General features: G+C 44.5%; 1 protein-coding gene across 2 annotated transcripts in view; it reads left to right on the forward strand.

The window, feature by feature from the left end:
- Positions 1–17,818, forward strand: part of LOC129835749 (oocyte zinc finger protein XlCOF6-like) — a 64,409-nt gene that overhangs the window by 38,680 nt on the left and 7,911 nt on the right. The window contains exons 1-2 of one of the 2 annotated variants that reach the window (XM_055901511.1): positions 10,346–10,629; positions 14,416–14,865. In XM_055901511.1, coding sequence (XP_055757486.1) covers positions 10,464–10,629; positions 14,416–14,865 — 616 coding nt within the window. In that variant the 5' untranslated portion in view covers positions 10,346–10,463. Of the gene's footprint in view, positions 1–10,345; positions 10,630–14,415; positions 14,866–17,818 lie in introns of those variants that run through there. The other variant, XM_055901510.1, reaches the window with a different exon arrangement.

A 17,818-nucleotide genomic window follows, 5' to 3' on the forward strand; every position in this document is an offset into this window, starting at 1 on the left:
GTTTTAAGAACTAAGGGGCTCGAACCATGAAACACAGCCCCAGACCATTATTTCTCCTCCGCCAAACTTTACAGTTGGCACTATGCATTGGTGCAGGTAGCATTTTCCTGGCATCCGCCAAACCCAGATTTGTCCTGTCAGACTGCTTGATGGTAAAGTGTGATTCCTCACACCAGAGAACGTATTTCCATTGCTCCAGAGTCCAATGGCGGCGTGGATTACACCACTCCAGCTAACGCTTGGCATTGCACATGGTGATCTTAGGCTTGTGTGCGGCTGCTCGGCCACGGAAACCCCTTTCATGAAGCTCCCGACTAACAGTTCTTGTGCTGAACATGCTTCCAGAGGCAGTTTGGAACTCGTAGTGAGTATTGCAACCAACGATTTTTACCCACTACACGCTTCATCACTCAGAAGTCCCTTTCTGTGAGCTTGTGTGGCCTACCACTTCGAGGCTGATCTAAGAATATTACTCCTACTTATAGTGAAGAAAAAATACATCTGTTTAACTTTGTAAAGTAAAGGTGTGTTTAGAATGATTTTTGTTGTATTAATGCTATTTAATCTCTCCTCAGACTAATATTATTCTGTTTGTCCTGTGGATACCTTTGCCACTGTTCCACCCCTTGTGTATTGCGCTGTCATGGTGTATCACTGAAACAATTATATAAATAGTTATACAACAGGTTATTGTTGACTCATTATTAATAGTGGTTAAATTAGTAACCAACTTACATGTTTAACCTTATAAAAGGAGAACTTTTGGATCACTGAAATAAGGACCAAAACCAAAAACATGCATTAGTTAGCTTCCGATTGTTTTAGTGTGAAGACATGATTTTGCTGACTTCAATACTGTTCACTGTTTGTTGCCGTAGCACTCAATAACATGAGTGTTGCTCAGTGTTGCATGCATGCCTCAGTGTTGCTTGCCTCGAAGCGATCATAGAAGTGATTTAGCTCGTCTGGTAGGCTCGTGTCACTGAGCAGCTCGCGGCTGTGCTTCCCTTTGTAGTCTGTAATAGTTTGCAAGCCCTGCCACATAAGACGAGCATCGGAGCCAGTGTAGTATGATTCAATCTTTGCCCTGTATTGACGCTTTGCCTGTTTGATGGTTCGTCTCAGGGCATAGCAGGATTTCTTGTAAGCTTCCGGGTTAGAGTCACGCACCTTAAAAGTGGCAGCTCTACTCTTTAGCTCAGTGCGAATGTTGCCTGTAATCCATGGCTTCTGGTTGGGGTATGTACGTACAGTCACTGTGGGGACGACATCCTCGATGCACTTATTGGTAAAGCCAGTGACTGATGTGGTGTACTCCTCAATGCCATCGTAAGAATCCCGGAACATGTTCCAGTCTGTGATAGCAAAACAGTCCTGTTGTTTGGCATCTGCTTCATCTGACCACTTTTTTATAGACCGAGTCACTGGTGCTTCCTGCTTTCATTTTAGCTTGTAAGCAGGAATCAGGAGGATAGAGTTGTGTTCGGATTTACCAAATGGAGGGCGAGGGAGAGCTTTGTATGCGTCTCTGTGTGTGGAGTACAGGTGATCTAGAATTTTTTTCCCTCTGGTTGCACATTTAACATATTGATGGACATTTGGTAGAACTGATTTAAGTTTCCCTGCATTAAAGTCTCCGGCCACTAGGAGTGTCGCCTCTGGGTGAGTGGTTTCCTGTTTGCTTATACAGCTGTCTGAGTGCGGTCTTAGTGCCAGCTTCTGTCTGTGGTGGTAAATAAACAGCCACGAAAAGTATAGCTGAAAACTCTCTAGGCAAGTAGCATGGCCTGCAATTTATCACAATATACTCTCTTCAGGCAAGCAAAATCTAGAGACTTCCTTAGATTTTGTGCACCAGCTGTTGTTTACAAATATGCACAGACCGCCCCCCTCGTCTTACCGAAGTGTGTTCTATCGTGCCGGTGCAGCGTATATCCCGCTAGCTGTATATCCATGTCATCATTCAGCCACGACTCCGTGAAACATAGGATATTACAGTTTTTGATGTCCCGTTGGTAGGATATTCGGGATCGTACCTCGTCTAGTTTATTGTCCAATGATTGCACGTTGGCGAGTAGTATTGACCTTAACGGCAGCTTTCCCACTCGCCTTTTCCGGGTCCTGACCAGGCATCCGGCTCTTTGTCCTCTGTACCTGAGTCACCTCCTCTTGCAAATAACGGAGATGATGGCCCTGTCGGGTGTTTGGAGAATGTCTTGTGCGTCTTGCTTGTTGAAGAAAAAATCTTTGTCTAATCCGAGGTGAGTGATCGCTGTTCTGATATCCAGGAGCTCTTTTTTGCCTTAAGATACGGTGGCAGGGCCTCCCGGGTGGCGCAGTGGTCTAGGGCACTGCATCGCAGCGCTAACTGCGCCACCAGAGTCTCTGGGTTCGCGCCCAGGCTCTGTCGCAGCCGGCCGCGACCGGGAGGTCCGTGGGGCGACGCACAATTGGCATAGCGTCGTCCGGGGTAGGGAGGGTTTGGCCGGTAGGGATATCCTTGTCTCATCGCGCTCCAGCGACTCCTGTGGCGGGCCGGGCGCAGTGCGCGCCAACCAAGGGGGGCCAGGTACACGGTGTTTCCTCCGACACATTGGTGCGGCTGGCTTCCGGGTTGGAGGCGCGCTGTGTTAAGAAGCAGTACGGCTGGTTGGGTTGTGCTTCGGAGGACGCATGGCTTTCGGCCTTCGTCTCTCCCGTGCCCGTACGGGAGTTGTAGCGATGAGACAAGGTAGTAATTACTAGCGATTGGATACCACGAAAATTGGGGAGAAAATGGGATAAAATTTATAAAATAAAAAATAAAAAAAATAAAAAAAGATACGGTGGCAGAAACATTATGTACAAAATAAGTTACAAATAACGCGAACACATAATAGCACAGTTGGTTGGGCACCCGTAAAACTGCTGCCATTTTCTTCCGGCGCCATTTTAGATCAGTGGATCTTGCATGGCCACAGCGACAATACACGGGACAAGACCTGTAATAACAAATGCACAATAACACATAGCACGAAAGCCGATACAACAGAGCACAGGTACTCACAAGAACATGGGACAATAATCTACGAGGACAATGGGGAACAAAGGGCACATATATACACACTAATTAGGGGAAATGGGAACCAGGTGTGCGTAAGGAGACAAAACAGTCCGGAGTTGGTGGTGATGAATCCAGTTCAGTGACGCCTAGAAGGCCGGTGACGTAGACCTCCAGAGCTGGTGAACGGAATGAGCAGCAGTACCCGGGGGAATTCGTGACAGGGTGAAGGCTTCTCTGACGAACCTTGCTGGTGTTGCTCATCACAAATTGAAACCAGGAGATTTCATTGTGGTCAAGGACCTTCAAATAAAAATTAGGAAAGACCCCAGGTGGAAGGGAAAATACCAGGTGCTCCTGACTACGTCCTCTGCTGTCAAGGTAGCAGAACGGGATACGTGGATACACACGTCCCACTGCAGGAAGGTGCCAGAACCAGGAAATCAGAATGGCGAGGAAGATCGGGGAATGTGAAAGGACCTGTTTCTGGATTGGTCTCACCACGATAGTGGGGACCGTTGTCTGGCTCCTGCTGGCCAGTAATTACCTAATAGGATCCAGGGACCGTCCCCAGCCAATGGGACAACCGCAGGCCCGGAGTAGAGGCCCAGAAGATACTGGTGAGGTTGCGAGAGGAAAACGAGACTTCAAAGACACTATGAACTAATTCCTTTCCACAGCACAGATGGTGGCGAATGGCATCTTCCCGAACACTTCCTGTTGGGTCTGTGGGCTAAGCCCACAGGGGGTAGGTGAAGGGCTTCCTTTATTGGGTGTCCCAGCTGGTGTAAATGAGACTTTTCCCATTCTCCCAGCACTGTGGTTTTACAATTCCCCAACTCGACGACTGGACCTTATGACATGTTTTGTTCTTTATAACCAAACTTGGAAAGGTAGTTATAGAAGACCTTGTGAAAATAAAATCTGCCCCCCCTATCCCAATAGAGAGCTCATTGACTGCAGCCTGGTGTATACAGGGTAATGGGTCTGTCTACCTAGGTGAAAATGTGTGCAATTGTACAATGGACTCTGATGGAGAATCAAATTGCTCACTGTCAGTTCATGATTTGCAGATGGGCAGAGACTTACATGTAAGTGTTGTCCTCCCAGTGCATAATGTAACCTTGGAAACAAGGAAATCAGCCTCTAATGGGACCTATTGGTTATGTGGGAACAGCGCATCCGGCTGCGACACAGCCCGGGATTGAACTCGGGTCTGTAGTGGTGCCTTAGACTGCAGCGCCACTCGGGAGGCCCTGTGCTAATGCTTACTGGGAAACCTAGCTTTAGATGGCTGGTTGTAACGTTGTAGCTTGCTGTTTAGTAGTGTCACGTTCCTGAACTGTTTTCTCTTGTTTTATATGTCTTTATTGGTCAGGGCGTGAGTGTTGGGTGGGCAGTCTATGTTTTCTATTTCTATGTGGGGTTTTGTGTTCGGCCTGGTATGATTCTCAATTAGAGACAGGTGTGTATCGTTTGTCTCTGATTGAGAGTCATACTAAGGCAGCCAGGGTTTCACTGGTGTTTTGTGGGTGTTTGTTTCCTGTGTTAGCGTTTGGGCCACACAGGACTGTTGCAGGTTAGTCACGTTTGTTGTTTTGTTAATTTGTAGTGTTTGTTGGTTTGCCATTAAAATCATGAATACCTCCTACTCCGCATCTTGGTCCGATCCATGCTCCTCCTCGTCTGAGGAGGAGAACGACTACGACAACCTTTACAAGTAGCCATATAAACTCAGCATAAAAAAGAAACGTCCCTTTTTCAGGACCTGTCTTTCAAAGATAATTCGTAAAAATCTAAAAGAAACTTCACAGATCTTCATTGTAAAGGGTTTAAACACTGTTTCCCATGCTTGTTCAATGAACCATAAACAATTAATGAACGTGCACCTGTGGAACGGGCGTTAAGACACTAACAGCTTACAGATGGTAGGTAATTAAGGTCACAGTTATGAAAACTTAGGACACTAAAGTGGCCTTTCTGCTGATTCTGAAAAACACCAAAAGAAAGATGCCCTGGGTTCCTGCTCATCTGTGTCAACGTGCCTTAGGCATGCTGCAAGGAGGCATTAGGACTGCAGATGTGGCCAAAGCAATAAATTGCAATGTTCATACTGTGAGATGCCTAAGACAGCGCTACAGGGAGACAGGACGGACAACTGATCGTCCTCGCAGTGGCAGACCACGTGTAATAACACCTGCACAGGATCGGTACATCCGAACATCACACCTGCGGGACAGGTACAGGATGGCAACAACAACTGCCCGAGTTACATCAGGAATGCACAATCCCTCCATCAGTGCTCAGACTGTCCGCAATAGGCTGAGAGAGGCTGGACTGAGGGCTTGTAGGTCTGTTTTAAGGCAGGTCCTCACCAGACATCACCGCCAACAACGCCGCCTAAGGGCACAAACCCACCATCGCTGGACCAAACAGGACTGGCAAAAAGTGTTCTTCACTGACGAGTCGTGGTTTTGTCTCACCAGGGGTGATGGTTGGACTCGCGTTTATTGTCGAAGGAATGAGCGTTACACCGAGGCCTGTACTCTGGAGCGGGATCGATTTAGAGGTGGAGGGTCCGTCATGGTTTGCGGGTGGTGAGTTACAGCATCATTGGACTGAGATTGTTGTCATTGCAGGCAATCTCAACGCTGTGCGTTACAGAGAAGACATCCTCCTCCCTCATGTGGTACTCTTCCTGCAGGCTCATCCTGACATGACCCTCCAGCATGACAATGCCACCAGCCATACTGCTCGTTATGTGCGTGATTTCCTGCAAGACAGGAATGTCAGTGTTCTGCCATGGCCAGCAAAGAGCCCGGATCTCAATCCCATTGAGCACGTCTGGGACCTGTTGGATCAGAGGGTGAGGGCTAGGGCTATTCCCCCCAGAAATGTCCGGGAACTTGCAGGTGCCTTGGTGGAAGAGCAGCAAGAACTGGCGAATCTGGTGCAGTCCATGAGGAGGAGATGCACTGCAGTACTTAATGCAGCTGGTGGCCACACCAGATACTTACTGTTACTTTTGATTTTGACCCCCCCCCCCCTGTGTTCAGGGACACATTATTCAATTTATGTTAGTCATGTCTGTGGAACTTGTTCAATTTATGTCTCAGTTGTTGAATATTGTTATGTTCATACAAATATTTACACATGTTAAGTGTGCTGAAAATAAATGCAGTTGACAGTGAGAGGACGTTTCTTTTTTTGCTGAGTTTATATTCGGAGAGCCTGTTTCTGTCCTGCCCTTGACTTTGGTGCAGGGCATGAGATGTCCATAGCTTCTTCGTCGCAAGACTCCCTGATCTTCTCAAAAACATATATTTGTCTAGCTGTGTCCAGTCCAGGTGGTGCTTGTACAGGCAGACCATCTATGGGAGGAAGGATGTCAGCGATGCACAGCAGCTAAAATCTGGTCCTGACTGAGTCCGAATGCTCCTTGGCGACAACAACACCAGGCTCCATAGCAACGAAGCTGTAAAACAGGAAATAACAACAAAATCAGAAGACATTACAACACTGCACAACATCAATTCTCCTCCCAAGTTTAGATAAGAAGAATAACCTCATACAATGCGTTGAAAATTATTTTCACCTGAAGTGCTGGTACTGCTTGGACTGTGGTAGCGGCCTGAAGTACGGAGTCAGGTGTTATTGCCAGCCATAGCTTTCCACCAGCACCGTACCATCCTCCAGTCCAACCAGCTGTGGGACGTTGACCCCTGTCAGTGCTGTTCTTCACAACACCAGCAGTCTCAGACAGTGTTCACTCTGGTCTTTCTGAAGCACTGCTTGATAAGGCCGAAGCACCAGTCGGGGGCAAACTTGGTGTGGCCTGTGATCAGGAAGTGAAGGTCCAGACTGTGGTGGAGCTTGTGCATGGTCCGCCAGGCACAATACCAGAGTGCAAACTTGTTCTTGTTTTGGCCACTGCAGTTATCACTATTCAGGTCTACACGTGTTTCCCCAACTCCGTAGTTGGTGAAGAAATGGGGCATGTAGTTGATGACTGCGCTGCTGCCTTTGCTTGCTTGGGCCAGCTCTCTTTTTTAATGGGAGGCATTAGACCATTGTCCTTGTATGATTGGTGGAGGAGTCAGGCGTGTTCTACTGATGCTGAAAGACAACTTCCAGATACAAATATTTGAGCATTATTATACAATAGATGCGAAATGGCCTTCTGAGAACATTACTACACACAGTTCATACACGTAATGTTAGCTAGCTAGCCAGCCATCTAACATCAGCTGGCTAGCTAACAGCAAGCTTTAACTAGCAATACAAACCGATTTGTCATAGCTACCTAAAGTTAACCAAATAGGTTCAATGTTAGCTAGCTAACATTAGGCTATTACTAGCAATGCGAAATGGCATTCTGAGAAAACATCACTAACGTTACACACACATCATACAAGTAAATTAATGTTAGCTAGCAAGCCAGCCATCTAACGTTAGCTAGCTAACAGCAAGCTTTAACTTGGGGTCTTTTGTTTAGACATGTAGCGTTAATGTTAGCTAGCTAAAAAATGTACTATAATCCCAATCCATAGAGTAACGTTACTAGCAACACAAACAGATTGTCATAGCTAAATTAACCGAATAAATTAGGTTCAATGTTAACGTTCGCTAGCAAGCCAGCGATCGAACTCCAGCTGGCTATCTAACTGCAAGCCTTAACTTGCAATGAAAACAACTTTCTGACAAAATTAGAAACGTATATCTGAAACTGTACCTAGATTCCACTTTGACAGAGAACCCAGGTAGACGCTACACCATTGGCTGCCAGGAAGCACGAGGGGCTTACTCTGAGTCATTGTCACACTAGGATTATGAGGACGCAGTAAAGTCTATACCTAGTTAGATTGCTCCTTTCCCCCAATTTAGCTATTCCCTTTATAATTAGACTTTAGCATGTTCCAAATTCTCATTTACACCAGCCAAGAGTCTGTCTCGTCAAAACTTTAACACAATTTATTTATAGTCCCGGCCTCAGGCAGCCCCTTCACACAATTGATTTACAGTCACGGCCTCAGGCAGCCTCTTCACACAATTGATTTATTGTCCCGGCCTCAGGCAGCCCCTTCACACAATTGATTTATTGTCCCGGCCTCAGGCAGCCCCTTCACACAATTGATTTACAGTCACAGCCTCAGGCAGCCTCTTCACACAATTGATTTACAGTCACGGCCTCAGGCAGCCTCTTCACAAAATGTATTTATTGTCCCGGCCTCAGGCGGCCTCTTCACACAATTGATTTATAGTCACGGCCTCAGGCGTCCTCTTCACACAATTGATTTATAGTCACGGCCTCAGGCGGCCTCTTCACACAATTGATTTATAGTCACGGCCTCAGGCGGCCTCTTCACACAATTGATTTATAGTCACGGCCTCAGGCGGCCTCTTCACACAATTGATTTATAGTCACCGCCTCAGGCGTCCTCTTCACACAATTGATTTATAGTCACGGCCTCAGGCAGCCTCTTCACAAAATTGATTTATAGTCCCGGCCTCCGACTGCCTTTAATGACCTAAAGATCTTTCTGAACCGTTCCTCTGTAGTAACTTCCTCTGTTTAAGTACAATTACATTTCTTATCACCTATTGTGATAAAAGCACTGAAATGTTTTGCCACGAGGGAGTGGTTATTGATACATTAAAAAATATATATATACTTTCCTGAAAATCTCCTTCCGTCTTTCAGAGTATTTCTCATCCATTTTGTCTTAACGCTGCTCATTCATGATATTGTCCGAATTTTTTTGAGTAATGATATACAGTTGACTCCTGATAAGTGCACTTTGTATAACTACAAACTATGTTTTAAGTGAACTCTAGTCCCAATTCAACAACATTCTTTATAATTTCTCTTGATAACTGCATTCTCTGGTTTTAGTGCAAGCTGTCACATCCGTCCCAAGCGGTTACAGTTGTCAGAAATCCCCATTGTTACAATGTTTTGTCTTTTAATTTAGTTTATACAAGAAATTATCATTGTAGATCACCATGTGGTTTATTAGAACTGTTTCCATCATTGTACACTGAACAAAAATATAAACGCAACATATAAAGTGTTGGTCCTGTGATTCATGAGCTGAAATAAAAGATCCCAGAAATGTTCCATATGCACAAAAAGCTTATTTCTCTCAAATGTTGTGCACAAATGTGTTTACATCCCTGTTAGTGAGCATTTCTGCTTTGCCAAAATAACAGGTGTGTCATATCAAGAAGCTGACTAAACAGCATGATTACTACACAGGTGCACCTTGTGCGGAGGACAATAAAAGGCCACTCTAAAATGTGCAGTTTTGTCACACAATGCCACAGATGTCTCAAGTTGAGGGAACGTGCAATTGGCATGCTGACTGCAGGAACGTCCACCAGAACTGTTGCCAGAGAATTGAATGTTAATTTCTCTACCATAAGCCATCTCCAACATAATTTTAGAGAATTTGGCAGTACGTCCAACCGGCCTCACAACCGCAGACAACGTGTATGGTGTCGATGGGAGAGTGGTTTGCTGATGTCAACGTTGTAAACCGAGTGCGCCATGGTGGCGGTGGGGTTATGGTATGGGCCGCATAAGCTACGGACAACAAACACAATTGCACTTTATCGATGGCAATTTGAATGGACGGGGGTACCGTGACAAGATCCTGATGCCCATTGTCATGCCTTTAATCCACCGCCATCACCTCATGTTTCAGCATGATAAAGCACAGCCCCATGTCGCAAGGATCTGTACCCAATTACTGGAAACTGAAAATGTCCCAGTTCTTCCATGGCCTGTATACTCACCAGACATGTCACCCATTAAGCATGTTTGGGATGCTCTGGATCGACGTGTACGACAGCGTGTTACAGTTCCCAGAAATATCCAGCGACTTTGCACAGCCATGGAAGAGGAGTGGGACAACATTCCACAGGCCACAATCAACAGCCTGATCAACTCTATGCGAAGGAGATGTGTCACTCTGCATGAGGTACATGGTGGTCACACCAGATACTGACTGGTATTCTGATCCACGCCCCAACCTTTTTTTTTAAAGGTACACTACATGGGATCTTTTGTTTCAGCTCAAGAAACATGGGACCAACACTTTATATGTTGCATTTTTATTTACTGTTTGTCCAATTATAATTATTGTATTCCTTTTTAAGTTATATAACAACATTCTAACCTTGTTGACAATTATCTATTGCAAATATGGTATCATTTCACTATTTCCATCCGTTTGGATCAGTTTCAAATGGGTGACTTTTATTTTGAATGCAAACCGGAAATTCCACTATTGTGGTTCATCCTTATTGTGGCTAGCTTCAGGATTGGATGTAAATGTTTTGATTTCAAACACCCTTTTTTTGTGGAGTAAACAAAGACTTACTGACTGACCTAAATAGGCTACCCAACTCTGTCGTCTAAAATATGTCTAAACTACAGTTGTTGCGTGTGTTTTTAAATGAGCGTTTAACGGCGGCTGCTGTGGAGATTTTCGGGGCAGTTGAGAAAACGGTAGTGGAATACCAGGAGGAGAATGATCGGCTACGGAGACTTCTGCGGAGGACACCGGTGATACCTCTATGTAGAATAGGTTCGTATTTAGATATACTGGTAGCTAGCTATAGTTCTACTGAATTAATAAACTGGTTAGACAAAATCACAATTTGAACCATTTTTAAAACATTGTATTTAAATGTTTTACTTTTGATTTATTTACCTACCTATCTGGATGGCTAGCTAGCTACTGTAACTAGTAATTGTTCTCTCCATGTTGCTCTATTGGTCTGCACATCAATTACGCTTTTAGCTGCGAATGTGTAGCCTACAAGATGTAATAAACCATTGAAACAATTAACAATTGTTATGTATGATTCAATAGTTGTCTGCATATTTGATTACTTATCTAAAGATAGAGATATAGCCAGGCCCAGACCCACAGACCGGTCTGATTGATTCAATTGATGGGAATAACCAGGAAAGAAAGGCTGTCTCGCTCTGTACTCTTGTTAGCAAAACGGCTCATATTGCAATTTTGGAAACTATCTACATTTTGAAATGTGATTATGGGATTTAGGGAATGTAATACACATGGAAAAGATTCTATACAATCCATCAATAGAAGTCCATTGTTTTACAAAATATGTCAGCCGATACTGGATATATGGTCTAGTCCCGCTTCATAACTGGGTTGATGATCTGCTGCTACTCTGTGCTGTACTCCACTCTATATTTATTTTTTGTTTAACTACATTGCATTGAATTGAATTTATTTTGGGGGTAGCTGACATGTACAATGTGGACCCATAGTATCTCACTTTTAAAAGTATTAATTAAAACGCTTGTTTCCGGAAGTGGTCCTCAATGGTAAAAACAATAACACACACAATGATTAAAAGGCAAGACAAAATTACAAACAACCATAAATACATTCATTTATATTGACATCCTAAAAAGGGGCACTATTCACTACACCTTCTCCCTAAACCTTAAAAATCAACCATGTTAATTTCACATTAAAACAATCTATTAATTGCACACACCTATCATACCTATATGGAAAATGGGGCAGATAGACAGGGCCGCCGTGCATCTAGCCCCTAGGCAACTTTGCAGTAATTCGTTTTTTTAATGTGTTATACAGGCATTGTGGGTCTCTCTCGCTCTCTCGCACGCTACACCTGCAATAACATTAATGTGACCAATCAAATGTGATTTGATTCAAATAAATACACCTGACCAGCAGTAGGGGTCACAAGGTCGCAGTTGAGTGTTTTCTCTTAGACAACGTTGTCAAAATGAAAACCTTTGTCTACTTTTTAAAGATATTTCTACTTAGTCTTTGTTTGATCTCCAAGGGGAGGCTGTTTCATAGACACATGCCTGTATAGGAAAACGTGCTCCTCACAGTACTGATTACTCTTGGGGATTTTACAAGACATAACACTAGCTCTGGTATTGTGACTGTGTTGGTTTTATAGACCATATCAATGTGGTTTTTCATGTAACCTGGTGCACGATCATTTAAGATGTCAAACATATGATTAAGTTTAAGTTGGTCCACTCTGGACTTCAAAGGCAACAAGCCCACTTCCCAGAACTCCTGTACCTGTATATGGGCCTATGGAGGACATTCAGCATATACCTGATAACATTATGTGGTCCCTAGGGGGCGGGGCATTCATCATATACCTGATAACATTATGTGGTCCCTAGGGGGGGGGGGGGCATTAATCATATACCTGATAACATTATGTGGTCCTGGGGGGGGGGGGGGGGGCATTCAACATATACCTGATAACATTATGTGGTCCTGGGGGTGGGGGGGACATTCATCATATACCTAATAACATTATGTGGTCCTGGGGGGGGGGGGGGCATTCATCATATACCTGATAACTTTATGTGGTCCCTAGGGGGGGGGGGGGGCATTCATCATATACCTGATAACATTATGTGGTCCCTGGGGGGGGGGGGGGGCATTCATCATATACCTGATAACATTATGTGGTCCTGGGGGGGGGGGGGGGGCATTCATCATATACCTGATAACATTATGTGGTCCTGGGGGGGGGGAGCATTCAACATATACCTGATAACATTATGTGGTCCTGGGGGTGGGGGGGACATTCATCATATACCTGATAACATTATGTGGTCCTGGGGGGGGGGGGGCATTCATCATATACCTGATAACTTTATGTGGTCCTGGGGGGGGGGGGGGGGGGGACATTCAGCATATACCTGATAACATTATGTGGTCCTGGGGGGGGGGGGGGCATTCATCATATACCTGATAACTTTATGTGGTCCTGGGGGGGGGGGGGGGGGGGGGGACATTCAGCATATACCTGATAACATTGTGGGTCCTAGGGGGGGGGGGGGACATTCATCATATACCTGATAACATTAGGTGGGTCCTGGGGGGGGGGGGGACATTCATCATATATCTGATAACATTATGCGGTCCTAGGGGGGGGGGGGACATTCATCATATACCTGATAACATTATGTGGTCCTAGGGGGGGGGGGACAGTCTGCATATACCTGGTAACATTATGTGGTCCTAGGGGGGGGGGGGGGACATTCATCATATACCTGATAACATTATGTGGTCCTAGGGGGGGGGGGGGGACATTCATCATATACCTGATGACATTATGTGGTCCTAGGGGGGGGGGGGGGACATTAATCATATACCTGATAACATTATGTGGTCCTGGGGGGGGACGGGGGACACGGACATTCATCATATACCTGATAACATTATGTGGGTCTTAGGGGGGGGGGTCATTCAACATATACCTGATAACATTATGTGGTCCTGGGGGGTGACATTCATCATATACCTGATAACATTATGTGGTCCTGGGGGGGGGGGGGCATTCAGTATATACCTGATAACATTATGTGGGTCCTTGGGGAGGGAGGGACATTCAGTATATACCTGATAACATTATGTGGTCCTAAAGGGGGTGGGGGGGGGGACATTCGGTATATACCTGATAACATTATGTGGTCCCTAGGGAGGCATCCCCTAGGACCCACATAATGTTATCAGGTATATGCTTACGAGCCTGCTGCTGCCTACCACCGCTCAGTCAGACTGCTCTATCAAATATCAAATCATAGACTTAATTATAATATAATACACACACAGAAATACGAGCCTTAGGTCATTAATATGGTCAAATCCGGGAACTATAATTTCGAAAACAAAACGTTTATTCTTTCAGTGAAATACAGAACCATTCCGTATTTTATCGAACGGGTGGCAACCCTAAGTCTGAAAATTGCTGTTACATTTTACAACCTTCAATGTTATGTCATAATTATGTAAAATTCTGGCAAATTAATTACGGTCTTTGTTAGGAAGAAATGGTCTTCACACAGTTCACAACGAGCCAGGCGGCCCAAACTGCTGCATATACCCTGACTCTGTTGCACAGAACGCAAGAGAAGTGACACAATTTCCCTAGTTAATATTGCCTGCTAACATTAATTTATTTTAAATATGCAGATTTAAAAAAAACATATAATTGGCGTCCAAAAATTACGATTATCGATTGTTATGAAAACTTGATATCGGCCCTAATTAATTGGCCATGCCGATTAATCGGTCGATCTCTAATATGGACCACCTAGTACTACTAGTAGAATTTTATTTTTTTCTGAATATGTGATGTTTTGTTCCTCTACATTTGTGTTTCCATTCAACACTACAGTGAATGTCAATGTTTGTATATCTGTTTTTTTCATATAGGAAAGTTATTTTAAAAAATTGTCTGAGTCAACAAAAGCATTTTGAAATGGCATTGTGCACTCAGGCATGTCTAAAGTCTATATAGGTAACCTCTGCTCCTCCTCTCCTTCCCTCCAGACTCCCTGCAGCTCTCTGTCTCTGAAGAGGAGGTTCCCCCTGAGCAGCAGCACTGTGAGCAGGAGTGGAGCCCCAGTCTGGGGCAGGAGGACCCAGAGACCACACAGATTAAAGAAGAACAGGAGGAAGTCAGGACCAGTCAGGAGGAAGAGCAGCTTCAAGGGCGCTTTGATACCAAAGACTCCATATTTACTCCTTCTTGTGTGAAAAGTGAATGTGATCAGGAGGACCCATGTCAAGAAGCCGTACTAGCTGAATACCCAACTCTCAGTCCACTGAAAACATCTAAACTACAGTTGTTTCGTGTGTTGTTAAATGAATGTTTAACGGCATCTGCTGCTATGGAGATTTTTGGTGCGGTTGAGGAAACTGTAGCAGAGTACCAGGAAGAGAATGATCGGCTACGGAGACTGCTGCGGATCACACCAGAGATAAAACTATGTAGAATAGGTTCGTATGTAGATCTACTGATAGTCAGCAATAGTTCTAGTAAATTAATAAACTGTTTATTGTTTGTGATCACCATTTTAAAAAATGTAAGCATTTTTATTTATTTTTTACTTTTACCTTGAACGGATGATTAATAGCCCCGACATGTCAATGCTTTCCCTTGCTTGGACAACCTAGGGTTTAATGGAAAGACATTTCCAGGTTAAGGGGGGACTTAGACAGCAGCTTCACATTTTTCCAATTACAAAAACCTATATGTCCCCTGCCTGTCACGAATGTTGAGTAAAATTATATTTGAACTTTCCCGGAAAGTTGGTCTTTATTTTGCACTTTTGACTCCAGTGCTTCATGGGAGTTATTCAACATCCGTTTTGATTAGCTGAGGATGATGATTTGGTCAAGTGTTAAACGTTTTATCTAGAAAACACTTGATCCTTGATTATGATACAATTTTGTAAACCTTTGAACCCTCAACTTAAGTATCATCCAAAAATACAAAAGATACACTTCCTGTTTTTAAAACAGATTTACACAGAGGTTCTTTTTTTGTGTTCCCTCCCGAGTTTCCATTAGCGCAGGAAGTGTCGTAATTCAGGGTAACGTACAACTCAAAACACCTCTGTGGTAATGTGTTAAAACAATACACAGTGAGTGTATCTTTTTATATTTGTAAAATTATTTTGCGGTGCACAGGAGGGTGGTGGCACCTTAACTGGGGAGGATGGACTCGTGGTAATGGCTGAAGCGGAATTAGTGGAATATCAAATAAATCATGCTTTCCATGTGTTTAATGCCATTTCATTTGTTCCGTTCCGGACATTATTATGAGCCGTCCTCCCCTCAGCAGCCTGCTGTGCTACGGTGATATGAAAGTAAAGTTTCTAAGGTTTTCAAAATAGTTGTTGTAAAAACAGCCATTTTCAGTCAGCTGATTCTAGTTATTCCTTCTGGGTAGTTCTAGTCAAGCAGCTTACAATGCTGACTTGACCGGGCACGCACGTGTGTCCGAGTGCACCGTCGCGCGCATGTTGATTTTTGTCCATCCACACCCGACGCGATCAGGACATGCAGGTTGAAATATAAAAATGAACTCTGAACCAACTGTATTAATTTGGGAATAGGTCAAAACACAGGAAACATTCATGGACATTTAGCTAGCTAATTTGTCCTATTTAGCTAGCTAGCTGTTTCAAGCTAATTTGTCCTGGGATATAAACATTGGGTTGTTATTTTACCTGAAATGCACAAGGTCCTTTTTTTCTGGATCTTTGTAGAATTTTGACCCATTTCGAGTCACACAAAATCGTGTGTTCTCTACTCCAACAATTAATCCACAGATAAAAGGGGAACGCTAGTTAGTTTCTAGTAATCTCTCCTCTTTCAGTCTTCTTCGTCTGTGGACTTATGGCAACCAACTTTAAGGTGTGTTACCATCACCAACTGGACTGGAGTGTGGACCTCAGTTCATCTTTCAATCTCCAACGTGGGTATATGCTCTTAAAAACCAATGAGGAAATGGGAGAGGCGGGACTTGGAGTGCATGAAGTGTAAAAATAGAACCAAGTTATATTGTAGCGCCTGGCTACTCAGATGCGCGAGAGCAGGGTGGATGAAATGATTGAGTAACATGTATGTATACATTTATTTTTGCAACGCTCGCACACACAAAGTGAGCAGTGTGGTCATCATGTTAGTCTCCCATAAGAGGACCACCAATTTCCTTTAGTTCTTATTGGTCAAGGTCACACCAGTCATTATTATGTAAGCCTATCAGCAGTCAATATTCCCGGGATGTTCAGTGTAGGACCCCAGCAAGAGCATACCAAAAACAGTACAGTATGAAGATAGGCAGAAACTGCTTCTCCAATAGAAATCCCCGATCACACTTGTAGGTGACGTTGGCTAGCTAAGCTCATGAGTAGAGCCAATGACGTGTTTCTAACGGTCGTCTCGTGCCGAACTGCGCGTGTGCAGGCCGTCCAATCAAAGGCACTCCTTCGATATAAAGTTGTTTTTGACGAAAATGAAAACTTGTCAGTTTGTCACTTTCACGAGGTTGGAGTAATAAAATGTTCAACTACTTAAGACGTTGGCTCGAATCTGGGTTGTGCCTTTAGATTTTTGCGAAAATGTACAACTAAGGAAGAATTGTTCACTTCTCTCATTGACTTTTCAAACTGCTTGGTCTGTTTCGCAAGCGTTCCCAGAAGTCTTGTGATGTTGCGCCTCTGGGTTTAGAAACTCTGTGAGCATACCACAGACAGAAAGAGAAACCCAGACTAGTCGTTGGGCCTGTCTGGGGGTATCGTCGGACGGGGCCACAGTGTCCCCCGACCCACCCCTGTCTCATTCTCCAGTATCTATGTTAAAATAGTCTATGTGCCTAGGGGGCTAGGGTCAGTCTGTTTTATCTGGTGTAATTCTCCTGTCTTATCTGGTATCCTGTGTGAATTTAAGTATGCTCCCTCTAATTCTCTCTCCCTCTCCCTTCCGGAGGACCTGAGCCCTAGGGTCATGCCTCAGGACTACCTGGCCTGATGACTCATGGGATGTCCCAGTCCACCTGGTCGTGCTGCTGCTCCAGTTTCAACTGTTCTGCCTGCGGCTAGGGAACCCTGACCTGTTCACCGGATGTGCTATCTTGTCCCAGACGTGCTGTTTTCGACTCCCTCACTCTCTCTACCGCACCTGCTGTCTCAACCTCTGAATGCTCGGCTATGAAAAGCCAACTGACATTTACTCCTGAGGTACTGACCTGTTGCACCCTCTACAACCACTAATTATTATTTGACCCTGGTGGCCATCTATGAACGTTTAAACATCTTGAAGAACAATCTGGCCTTAAATGGCCCTGTACTCTTATAATCTCCACCCGGCACAGCCAGAAGAGGACTGGCCACCCCTCAGAGCCTGGTTCTTCTCTAGGTTTCTTCCTAGGTTCCTGCCTTTCTAG

This window comes from Salvelinus fontinalis, chromosome 36, assembly GCF_029448725.1.
Source record: "Salvelinus fontinalis isolate EN_2023a chromosome 36, ASM2944872v1, whole genome shotgun sequence".
In the NCBI taxonomy this organism is placed as follows: Eukaryota; Metazoa; Chordata; class Actinopteri; order Salmoniformes; family Salmonidae; genus Salvelinus; species Salvelinus fontinalis.